General features: G+C 57.9%; 1 protein-coding gene across 15 annotated transcripts; it reads right to left on the reverse strand.

The window, feature by feature from the left end:
* Nucleotides 1-191: 191 nt before the first annotated feature.
* On the reverse strand, nucleotides 192-11,938 carry USP19 (ubiquitin specific peptidase 19). Of its 15 annotated transcripts, none has more exons than XM_059160870.1 (27): nucleotides 11,754-11,936; nucleotides 10,001-10,260; nucleotides 9,704-9,739; nucleotides 9,399-9,527; nucleotides 9,179-9,312; nucleotides 8,804-9,103; nucleotides 8,475-8,691; nucleotides 8,189-8,345; nucleotides 8,007-8,078; nucleotides 7,776-7,891; nucleotides 7,453-7,667; nucleotides 7,167-7,362; nucleotides 6,949-7,082; nucleotides 6,682-6,840; nucleotides 6,487-6,597; nucleotides 5,889-5,999; nucleotides 5,708-5,809; nucleotides 4,626-4,766; nucleotides 4,415-4,533; nucleotides 4,016-4,153; nucleotides 3,617-3,930; nucleotides 3,393-3,503; nucleotides 3,088-3,304; nucleotides 2,852-3,004; nucleotides 2,596-2,756; nucleotides 2,336-2,514; nucleotides 192-692 (listed from the first exon to the last, which is right to left on the reverse strand). In XM_059160870.1, exons 2-27 carry the CDS (start codon nucleotides 10,122-10,124, stop codon nucleotides 576-578), a joined length of 3,963 nt encoding a protein of 1,320 aa, XP_059016853.1. In that variant the 5' UTR covers nucleotides 10,125-10,260; nucleotides 11,754-11,936; the 3' UTR covers nucleotides 192-575. The 15 variants fall into 15 exon arrangements, with proteins under 15 accessions (XP_059016853.1, XP_059016851.1, XP_059016848.1 ...); XM_059160868.1 differs by having other exon boundaries at nucleotides 7,453-7,673; XM_059160865.1 differs by having other exon boundaries at nucleotides 7,453-7,673; nucleotides 8,469-8,691.
* Nucleotides 11,939-12,015: the final 77 nt, after the last annotated feature.

Genomic DNA, 12,015 nt, shown 5'->3' on the forward strand with positions numbered 1-12,015 from the left:
TCCTAGGACCCTGGAATCATGGCCTGAGCCAAAGGCAGCTGCTTAACCAACTGAGCCACCCAGGAGCCCTGCTCTCAGGGTCTTTAACACACCTACGCGGGCGCATGCACACACACATACACGCGCGCACACACACCCCTCTAGAGGATAGGAGAGGTGGCCACAGCACCTGGTGTATCACAGTCACTAAGTCTGCTTATTTATCATTTATTTTTAAAATATATTTAAACAGCAGCAATCACTTCCAAAATGCAAAAAAAAAAAAAAAAATTACAATTTTTAGAATAAAATTATAAGGTTTATGATGCGAGTCAGAAAGAACTGAAGGTACAACTGAGAATCAAATCACGCAACACTGGGGGTGGCTGGAGAAGCCAAGGCCCACGGGTTGGGGGGCGGGGATCAAGCTGACAAGAGGGCCCAACCTGTGAGGTTCCCACCTCAATCATACCCCCAACCCCCACTGATGAAGCCAGTGTCCTCTGGGTTAGAGAAGGAGAAGCGGCAAAGAGCTGGCCCTCTGTTGGGGATTCCACAAACCCAGTCCCAATCCCACCCCACCAGCCAGGGACCTGCTAATCGACCTCCTCCATGTTGCTGTAGGTGGGGGCTGGGCGGTCCACAGAGGGGGCGAAGCGTTCAGGGGCTGTCCGCGTGGGGGCCACCTCGGGGGCCTGGCCAGGGCCTAGTCCCTGCAACAGAATATGAGGACAGGGGTTGGGGGCTGCCCGGTATACTGCCTGGCATCCCGGGGGTGCTGGCTCAGAGCCCGGGCACCCAAGGGAGGGTTCCAAGGCAGGCGCAGATAGCAGCGGCGTTGAGACAGAGAGACAAGATCGGGCCTGAACAGTCTCACTTTATTAACACTTTAAATACAGGAAGCTGCTTGGGCAGGGCTAAGCCCCAGGCCAAGGGTCAGAGCAGCAGGACGCACAGACAGACAACTGAACGGATACCCACCCTAGGATGCTCTGCCCCTGCAGGAGCCAAATTCCCCACCCTCTCCCACCAGATGCACACACCGAGGCCCAAGCCCAGAGGTGGTCCCCACCACAGAGGCAGGCATTGCCTGGTGGGCAGGCAGGTGGGCCAGCTCACAGCAGCTGCCTGCAGGCAAGCTCATCTCCAGCGACTCTGGGATACCAGAGGATAGAACATGTTGAGCACGAGGGCCACCAAAGCTGCCACGGTGCCCAGAACAAAGTACCGGAGGCAGCCTTCATCTAGGGTGGTAGGGCCACGTGGTGGGGGGCCCACCCAGTCTTGGGGCCCCCAGGGACCCAGGGGCACAGGCCCCTCGGGTACCGGTTCCTCCTCGGCCTCCAGCTCCTGCCAAATCCGGGAAGCCTACAGTGTGCGGAAACGGCCATCAGCACCTGGGACAGGGGTGGGGAGGGACCCGGTGTCCCCAAGACCCCTGGCCACGGAATTCCCGCCCAAAGTGACTGGCACTAACCCCTTACACAACCCAAGCCAATCCGAAGGGAAGTGGGCAAGCGGGAGCCACGTGGGCCATTCACAAGATTGTCTAGACAGAGCACCGAGGCAGGCGAATCTTGACAGCATTTGGGCCCCCCAAGAAGCTTCCCATTTGGGTTGGCCAGGGGAGTGGGGAGATGGCTAGCTGGTCAGTTCTTTAGCACGGGACTGCCACAGAGGAGCTCATGGAGGTTAGAGCTGCCAACCCAAGTAATCTGGGTCCCTCCCACCCATGTCCAGTTAGACTATGACCACGGTCTTCTATCAGGATTCCTCTGCATCTGAGCAGAGAGAGCTCAGAGGAGAGAAGAGTAAGAAGAAACCAGTCCAGAAAAGAGATGCAGCTGTACCCACCCACCAGACCTATGGCACCCCATGTCAGTAAGGGGTAGAAGACCCCAAGGACTAAGCAAGGACAGACGCTCACCTCAGAGAGGGTGGCGGCCACCCTAGCCCATGGCCAGCCTGGATAAGGCCTGTCCTGAGTGTACATCAGAACAAAGGAATTATGACAAGTGAGGGTCGGTGGGCTGGCTGGCATGTAAGGAAGGTGCAGAGGGAAGTGGGAAAGCGTAGGGTACAGTTGGACTGTAGCATCCCTTCACCCAGTGAGGTTCAGAGCAGCTACTCAGCCTGTGCCAAGAGGGTGCCTACATGCACGCCAACAGCAACGTGCTGGTGTGTGTGCGCCCTTGTAAGTGTCACTACAGCATGGGGATTCCTCCAGACTCTGAAGTAAGAGGATCATGGTTCCAAGACTCCAGGGACCGATGGCTAGGGGAGAGGAGGCTATGCCCCACCCCCTCCCATCTGTGAACTGAACTCCCTAGCCTGCAAAGCCTCTCCCATGCCTCACCTGGCTGGCAGCAGCCTCAGCTGCAGGGCTCAGGTCTGGGTGGTGCTCAGAGTGACCTGCCCTGGGGGGCCTCTCCACAGGAGAGTTCCGCCGGCGGTAGAAGAGTACATAGGCATAACGCGTCACGACCTGGCTCTCGTCTACTGTTGTCACCGTGCTGTCGTCAAACAAGCGCCAGCCTACAGCGAGGTGGGAAGAGTGTGAACATAACCTGAACCAGCACCGCTACCACCTATCCTGCTAGCTGTGTGCGCCCTCACCCACGTCGCTGCGCTGGCTGCTGCGGTCATTGGGCAGGCGTGCACAGGCGGTGTAGTGGCCGCCGATCATGCCTCCATAGTGGTTGATGACAGCATAGAGGTCGTAGCTAGGCAGCTGTTCCTCTTTCTGACCGATGCAGAACTTGCTCAGGTCCAAGTTCCTGTGATCCCAGCCAGAGAAAGGTGACAGTCAACAGGTACCCAGGATGCTGCCCGCCCTACAACCTGATTTCAGTCACCAGAGCTCATCGCTCACCGAACGGGGAACTCCACCAAGTCATTGATCTTGTCACGCCAGATGAAACTCCGGAAGGAAAAGCGCTTGAGCTGCACAATGAGTACGTTAGGAAGGCGCCACAGCAGCAGCTGCTTGGAGGCCTCTCGGTGTTGTTTACACTGTGGGCAGTACCTGATGGAGGACAAGAGCGGGGGTCAGGACCAGCAGAACTCCACTCCACTCTGCCCACTACCCGCCTGCCGCCCCATCCTCACCAAGCCTCCTCGGGTGCCAGCACCTCGGGCCGGGTGAAGAGGTTCAGGCACTGGTCCAGAGTGAAGTGGCCAGCACGGGCAGCCTCCCCAGCAGAGCCTGGGTCCTCAGCACACTCCAGCTCCTTGGAGGCTACCAACACAAACTCCTGCAGGCGCTCATTGTTGCGCCAGACGAGAGCCAGGCTGCAGTCCTCACCTAGCTCCAGCGGGGAGTCTCCTAGAGATGGGTGGGGAGAGGGGTCATGTAACTATGGAGAGCGGCCAACCCAACCCATCCCATGGCTCCTACCCACAGCCTCAGACACCTTTATCCTCCAACCGTTGCTCTCGGTTAGATGCGTCAATTTTATAGATGAAGAACTGGGGTGTGTGGGCATTTGTGGCTTCACTTGGGTGTTGATATCCGGGCACGGCAGCTATGGAAACAAACAAACAAACAACAATCACAGCTCCTCTACCTACCAGGACCTAAATAAGCTTCCCCCAACCTCCCCCACCCTGGGTGCAGAGCCTTCTAGCAGACTCTTACCTTCGGGCCGAGACACCCTCTCACCAGCAGGCAAGGAACCAACTTCAACTGGCCCACTGGGCAGCACCTCTGAAGAAATTCCACTGGTGCTGGGCACAGGGCCCCGGTCAGGGGCTGCCCATGCCCGTGGGACCCCTGTGTCTCCCTCGGCCACGGGGGTCACCAACTGGAGCTCAGGCGGCTGAATCGGGTCCCTCTCACTGTCCCCAGCCTCCAGGGAGCTAGTGGAGAGCAACGTAGTGCAGCTAGGGCCCTGGGACTCCAAGGCCATGCGGCCAGGCTGGAAGGGTGGCTGGAATACACTCACAGAGTACCTGGCAACAGGCAGCAAGGCGAGTAAGAATCCTGACAAGCCTACCCTCCAACCACCCAACCCTAATCCCATCCCTGAGCACTTACCGGGCGTACCCCTCTAGCAGCTGAGCAAGACGAGCGTAAGTGAGACGTGAGGCAGGTACACTGACCAGAAATGGGTAGCCAATGTTCTCAGGGCGGCAGAGACCCTTGTGGTCAGGCCAGTGGGTTTTCTGGCAGAGCCTGAAGGGAAGGGGGAACTAAGAACAGGGCCTGAGCCCCACCTTCCAGGATTCACCGCTGGCAAATAGCCTCTGGCCTTAGGAACTGCGTATGCCAGCCCCGCCCTGACACCCTCCCCCCCCCCCCCCCCCCCCGCAGCCCAGCAGAGTAGAATGGTAAGTGAAAGGCTTAAAACATGTGCCTTTATGGGGAGAGGAGGTAGGGTGGCAAGTGAAACATGGAGAGGAGGGCCAGGGAGGGGGAGGCGAGGGGGGTCCTCACTGGTTACAGTAGCCAACACGGTAGCACCGGGTACAGCGCTTCAGCTTCTCATCCTCTGACTGCTGCTTCCGCTGGCAGGCTGCACACTTGGAGATGGGGACGCTGGGCACCTGGGGGCGCTAGGGTGGGTTGTCTGGCTCAGCAAGGCCAGCTCGGGTGAGAATATCCCCCTCCCATAGGCCCTCATGCCATCTGGTTGGTCCTCACTTACCTGCTGCACCTCTAGCACCACCACTCGCTCCTTAGCCAACTCTGGGGATAGCAGCTCAAAGCAGAGGAGCGTGTCGGATGGGGACACAGTGTCCAATGAGTGGGAGGGCAGGAACACACGGTGGAAACGATTCTTAATCACCTGGGGACAGAGAACACACAGATCCTATGTGAGGACGAGTCCTTTCTCTAGCCCTGCCTCAGCGCACAAGGAGACTTGGCCCTGAACTTGGGCCTGAACAGCAGAGTGGGGACTGTGGCCCCAAAGCAGCATATGCCTCCGCTGGCACCAGCTTCAGAGCCCAACAGAATAAGCAGCCTGGTGCATCAGAGGGCCTGAAAGCCGGGACTGGGATAGACAGCAACCAACCCAGCACTGCACACTGTGGGCCTCCACTCTGTCAGTTAGTGGGGCCCTGCTGAGACTGCCCCATGGCTGTTGTGGAGGGGCCACATCAGAGGAGGCTCCTTCCCACTTTTTTTTTTTTTTTTAAGATTTTATTTATTTGACACAGAGAGACACAGTGAGAGAGGAGAGTAGAAGGAGAAGCAGGCTTTCTGCCAAACAGGGAACCCGATGTAGGGCTTGATCCCAGCACCCTGGGATCATGACCTGAGCAAAAGGCAGACACTTAATGACTGCGCCACCCAGGCGCCCCCCCCTTCCCACTTTTATCCCCAAAGAAAAGAGTACCTCCAGGCTGGAAGCTACGAACCTTTGGGAAAGACTAGCATAGAGATAGATTCCGGGTAATGTGAGGGATAGAGGGAGAACCACAGCTGCTGGAAAGATAGTCCCGCAGCTCCAGCTCCTTGTATGACAATGGAAAAGCGCTTGAAGGTCCCAACAAAAGGGGGGAGTAAACCCCGACGATGGCAACCTCGGGACCTGAGGGCACTTGTGTTGCACAGCCCAAATGCTTGGCTTCATGCCTCAAGCCCTAGCACACCCATGGGTTTCATGCAGTCACACGTATGTTTGTGGGTACACATACAGATGCCAATGACCATCTCGCGTGTCTGTGCACCCTAGATACCCACACATATCCACATGCCTAAGGGCCTGGGGAAGGACAGATGTACCTCAGCCAGACGCAGGTTCTCAGGCTTCACGTGTACACTCTGAGAGAGTGAGTCCAACACTTCACTTGCGCTGGAGTTCTCCTTGCTGATGCTCACCAGAAACTGGTAACAAGAATAGAATCCATGGGGGAGGTGGGCCAGGGTCTTTGAGATCGCCCAGAAATAGGAGCTTGCTTCTCACCTTAATGGGCTTGCTGTGGGGCTCCCGGGCAAAATAGAAGACGGGGAGAACCTTCTGCTTCTGTGGCAAGGGCACCGGCAGGTAAAGGAATGGGTCAAAAGTGATGGAGACCTGCAGATGCACAAGTGGCACTAGGTGACTGCACCAGGAGTCGGGCACAGGATGCTTATGTCTGGGGAGCCCAATCCAGGCACTCAGATGGTCCTCAGGGCCCTAGGGCCAACCAGGAAACGCTCAGGCTTGAGAATACCAGACAGACCAGGAGGACCACCAGGAGAGAATACTCCCTCTTTCCAGCAACTGAGGCCTTGCTCAGCGTTGCCACTTATCAATCTGACCCTCACTCATACCCCACATGTCTTTCCAAACTTATCCCCACCCCCGCCCCACCTTAGAGCTTGTCTTTGAGCCCAAACACCCCTTTTGTGTCAGTTGGAAAGCTACCCAGCCTGACCTCTGCAGCCCATGCAGAAGGTGAAGGCCTCTCTATCAGCCCCTTTACCCAAACGACACCTAAAGATGCACACACCCTCAACCCCAATTTGACCAGGCTAGCTACAGCAAGCTAGGGACTACTTTCCAGGGGAGCCTGTCGCACCTTGGCACACACAGGGCACACCAGCTTCGACTTATACTGGCCCTGAAATAGGTCTACGATGAAAGAGTCGTTCCTCATCTTATGCCGCTGCCATGCTTCTTCAGCTACCACCTGAGGAGCAGAGTGGTGAAGATCAAGGAGACCTGGGGCCTGGGATATGCCTGAGATATGCCCACCTCTCGCCCCAACCCTGACCTCATCAGGCCGCCCATCCGAGTCCACGGTCTCTGTGTAGGGCTTGTTCTGAATGCGATTCAGGTCTTCATGCAGCCCGTCCAGCAAGAAAGCCATGAACTCCTGGGCGTCGTGCTGTGCATAGCCTGTGAATTGGCTGGCCTTGCTCGCCACAATGGCCTGGATGCGGGGGCCAAGTGTGAGCATGGAGCCCCAACACCCACCATGTACCCAGCTGGCGAGCCTTCCCCACCCTCTCTAGCCAGGGTGGAAGTGGCCACAGATCACCTTCAACTTGGAAGGTTGGAAGGCATGGTGGGTGCCCTTCCACAGCGCCCGAAGCAGTACAGCAAAGCCAATTGCCAGACGCCCACCGGTCCCCAGTGGGTTGTTGTAGTTGATCTCAGCCTCAAAGGAGCGGTCTAGGGACAACAGCCAAGTAGAAGTGTGAGCAGGGAAAGGTATCCCCTCTGCCCGCGGCCCGGGGCTCCTGGCCCTGCTCTCACCGTGGAAGAAGTCCCGGAGCTCCCGAGTGTTAGACAGAGATTGAATGACACTGTTCATGAAGCAGGTGTTGCCCAGATTGACAAGGCCAGTGAAGCCTGGCAGACACACCTTCTTCTCTTCCTCCTCTTCTTCCTCCACACTATCTCCGCTCACGGGGCTATGGGGCATTGGAGGCACCATACATGTGGGCTTGGGCTGTGGGAGTAAGGAAGGGGATGAGAGAGTAGCCCTGAGGCTCTCCAGCCTCTAACCTTGGCTGTCCCCTCCCCACCCCAGAATTCTCACAGAGGCCAGGTGTGGCTCTGGCTTTGGGGCTACATGCTCCATGGGGGTGCGGGCCGCCACACCATCCAGCCCCGTGTCCTCAGAACGAGCCTTGGGTTTTTCCTTCTCCACTGCCCGAGCTTCCTCCTGGCCTGTGAGGGGATGGGGGGCACTTCCTGGTGGGGCTGAATCCAGAGGGGTTGGACCTGTCGGCACGGCAACCTTTGCACCACCCACTGCACCTTAAAAAGGGGGAACGAGGGGGCTGGTGGTTAGCAGCACGTGGAAGGGGTTAGGGGTCCGGGTTATGCGGGCTGGACAATGAAGGGAGCTCGTGTGCAGACCTCGTGCAGCTGGGGCCTCCAGGCCCCCCCAGCGCTGACTTTGCCGCTTACGGAGACAGATGTCAATGCGAGAGGCTGTGAAGCAGAAGGTGCACTGCTCGGGCTCAATCAGGTTCCTGTGGGGAAAGGCTGAACTCAGGGACTTAGGTGGAGTAGGTGTTGGGCTAGATGGGCCAGGGAGATGGAGCCCAGGGTGGGACAGGCATAGTACTGGGGCCAAGAACCACCCACCTGAGCTTCACCTGCCAACGGAAGATGGTATGGGCCCCACAGCCCGGGTGTAGTCTCAGGAAGTTTCCATCCCTGCCGAAGCAAAACAGGGAACAGGGCAAGAGGAAGGGTGGGAAGAAGAGCATGAGATACGCTGTCCTGCCTGAAGTGTGCCGTGTCCTGTGTCCTGCCCTCCCACCCACCTGGTCTGGAAGATAAGTGTGAAGTCCTGCTCGCGGAAGAGTACTCGAGAAGTGTCCCTGCGGATTTCTTTCACGTACACGTGCACCACCACTGAATCTGGCCCCTTCTCATAGGAGTCATTCTTGACGAATGCCAGGTTCACCATGGACTCCGGCTCTACATTGAGACCACAGCTTAGCACTACCCAGGACAGGTTTTGGCCCACTGCTGTTCTATCCCCAATCCACCCGCCAACCTTGCAACCCAACCAGGGCTCTGCCTGCCCACCTCCAGCCCCACCTTTACCATCCACCAAGGTTATAGCATCTGCTGCCACTGCCATCTCCTCTTTGGAACGGTCACCTTTCTCAGGGTCTCTGCTCCGGGTCATGGCTGGGGAGACTGGATCATTCCTGGTGGACACGGTCTTCTCTCCTGCCAAGAGCACTAGATTCTCCTCTGAGCCCAAGAGGCAGGTCTGGGGGTTCAGTGGTGGTACCCGGAGCTGTTCCTCAGCTTCAGCCTATTTGTGGCAAGATTGTGGGCAGGATCAGCTATAGGTCTGGTACGTGGCCCCCCCACTGCAGTCTATCAACCCTCCCATCTCCCAGCTCCCACAGGTACCCCACTCTCACCTGGGTGGCTGTCTCAGCCAAGAAGGGGGGGGCATCACCCCGGGGTCCAGGCCCATCTCTGGACCCTTCCCCCTCTGGCCCTCTTCGGAGATGCACAGCCCTCTTGGCGCTGGGCCCTGCCTGGGCCCCGGGGCCAGCCCCTGCGCCTACCTCACCACGACCCTGGGCCCGCTTCTGGTTCCGGGCTTCCTGTTTAGCCCGACGGGGCTCAGGACCTGGCTCCAGGGCAATGGGAGATGGCTCCTGCCCATTCTCCTGGCACCGCAGCCCTGGTACCGCCTCCTGGGTCCCTAGAGGTTTCTTCTACCAAAGATACAGCAGTCAGGCCCTGTCAACCATGCTGGCATCCCTACCCTACTCTGCTGTGGAACTTACCAGAAGAGAGGGCCATGTGAGCAGAGGCACCTTCTTGGGCAGTGCCAACTGCAGGAGACCACCTTTACGGGCTTGTACTTTGGTGCAAGAACTTTCTATCTCAGCATAGAAGACACCACCCCACTGCCGACCATCTGGAGACAGAGGAAGGGCAGTGAGCTGGGGTGGGGGAGATCAGAGGCTTCAAATATATTGCTGGGCTCAGGGCACATGGACACACCTGGAAGCCGCACCACACAGTCTGTGTCTGTGAAAGCAGCATCCACTTCCTCCAGCCGCAGGGGACCCGCTCCCACACGCAGCTTGACAATCACCTCATCGGCACTCTGCCTCCAGTCAAGCAACAACTCTGTAGGGGGTGTGCCAGTGAAAGTATGAGGGTCTCCATGAACTCCTGTGGGGGTGAACAGCTGCCAGAGACCTACCCCTAACAGAGCTGCTCCAGATGAAGGCTATAGCCCCAGTGCTCCCTCCTCATCCCTAGCACTGTACCACCTGCACCCAAAAGGCCTACTCATTACTCACCCTCTTTGGCCTGCTCCTCCCGAGAGGACGCTGACCCTGACAACAAAGAAAAGAACCGGGAAATGATGATGGGGAGGCATCCTCCAAGACCCCAGCACCCCACCGAACACCATCTTCAGAATCTCACCCAGGTATATAGACCTTAAAGCTGCGGCTCTACCCAGCCTGCTGTGAGTCCTTCTCTCAGTATCAGACCAAAACAGGAGGAAGAGCAAAAATGTCACCTCACAACCCCTAATCTGTATACTCAACAGGGTGGAGAAGGAGACCACAAGCACTTGGGAATGCCACAATCACCTCTCCTAGGATCTCCATCCTTGCTCTCCTGGTTTGCTCGATCCTTCTGCTTCTTCTTACTGGTTGCCTCCTCCAATCCTGGGGGACCTCTCCTTGGGCCTGTGGCACTGGCCCCGCCAGACATCTTGAGCCGCTTGGTCGACAGCCAGAGTGCCCCGGGGTCGGCAACGGCGTCTGGGTCAGGGCTACGGCGCTTTCTTCCTGGCCCAGCTATCTTGGCAACTCTTTGTGGCCAAATTCTCCAACAAGGAACTGACAGCCTAATGAGAAGGGACCACTGATCACCATCAAGGCCCAACAATTTGCACCTTGGTTACAGCCCAGGGCTCAGCAACCCAGAATACAACCAAGATACTACAGAGCAGTATCTCTCCACCACCTAATGCAGCCCTGGACGCTCTCAGACTGTTCTGAAGGAGGAATAAACAATTTATGTAGCAACAACATCTTCTGGCAGAGACTCCTAGAAGCCTACCATAGCCCACAAAGATAGGAGCCTCACTGAGGAGGCACCAGGTCAAGGTAGCCATGGCCTGGAACCAGGCTCCTCAACCAATCTGGAGAGGAGCCATGGCTCCAGCCCACAGGGCTGGCACTCTGAGCAGGGTGCTCACTTTTCCACACTCTCACTGGCTGCTTAGTCACCACCCGAGAAGTAGGAGGTGGAGGAGGAAGGCAGAAAGACAAGTGAGCAGCAAGGGGAGCAAGCTCTGTGGCTGAAGTCAGGCTCAGCCCAGGTGCTACCACTGCCCAGGCAAGGTCCTGGGGTTAAGGTGTCCCACCTGCCACCTGCTGGCTCCCACCCTCCCCTGAACCTGTTCCTATACACTGCTTGGTTTTTCTTCCTACATCCCAACAGGGATTTTTCTTTCCCACTGCTGTCCCAAGCAGAGAAGGGCCTGCAAAAGCTGGGGTGAAAAGGGTATCTAGCTGTCACACTACCCTTTCAGCAGCAACTCTGCTCCAGAGCCAAACCAGGAGGGGCAACCAGTTTGAGAATGAAACAGACATCATCCCCTTCTTTCCTAGGTCCACTCACTCATCAGCACTAGGCTAGAGACCTTCTACCCAGTTTCCCTCAAACCCACCAGTATATTCTGGACTGTTTTTCCATTCAAAATAAAGTTCTCAAAATTGAGATAATAGTGGGAATAAACCATGAATCTAGGACCCATGGCAGCCTCAAGCCTGCTCTGAGATGGCAGCAAAGCAAGTAAGTGACTACTTTGTGTTCCCCAAGGTGTACATGTGGCGGGGACAGAGATGGACATTCTTCTGTGGGGTACTAGTGGGCTGGATCTTTAATGACGACAGATCCAGAGCCGAGGAGTGGACATCCTCCACTTCCTTGCACCAGGCCTCAGCTTAAGGTCGCGTCCCTCCCCATTCTCCCGTGGACACCGAGACAAGAAAGGGCCTCTCTAGAGACCATGCTGGCCTATACTGCTGCGGGGGTTACTAACTAGAGACCAGCGCCCCGGCCGGGCTGCTACTCAGCTCCAGCTTCCGAACCCTGGGCCCGCCACCACCTCCTCCGGGAAGCCGCCCTCGCTCGTCGCCACCCCTCTCGGAGTCAGGAGGCCAACCCCGGGCGTAGAGTAACGGCCCCGCCTGCATCAGTGGGCCCGGCCCGCCGCGGGGCTCGAGGGTTTGAGGCTGGCACGGCCCGTGACCTTGAACAGGCAGCCCGGGGCCCGCGTCGCGGCCTCCCCGGCTCCAGCCAGACAGGCCAGTTGCGGCCCGTCCCACTCACCGAGCGAGGCCGCCGCCGCCAGCCCTCTTAGGGCCCTGGCAACCCGCTCTCGGTTCCGGTTCCGGCGTCTGGTCGGTTCCGGTTCCGGCGCGCCCCTCCCCCGTCCCGTCGCCGCCGCCGCCGCCTCAGCCGCTTGTTTTGTTTCGACTTCTAGTTACGGCCGCGGGTGGCTAAGCGCCTAGCTGGTGACGCACTTCCGGTGGGAGCGGGCACGCGGCGGCGGGTAGCTCCGGGGCGGGCCCGGACGGAGGAGGCGGGGCTC

The sequence above is a fragment of the Mustela lutreola genome, chromosome 2, assembly GCF_030435805.1.
Source record: "Mustela lutreola isolate mMusLut2 chromosome 2, mMusLut2.pri, whole genome shotgun sequence".
NCBI classification, from domain to species: Eukaryota; Metazoa; Chordata; class Mammalia; order Carnivora; family Mustelidae; genus Mustela; species Mustela lutreola.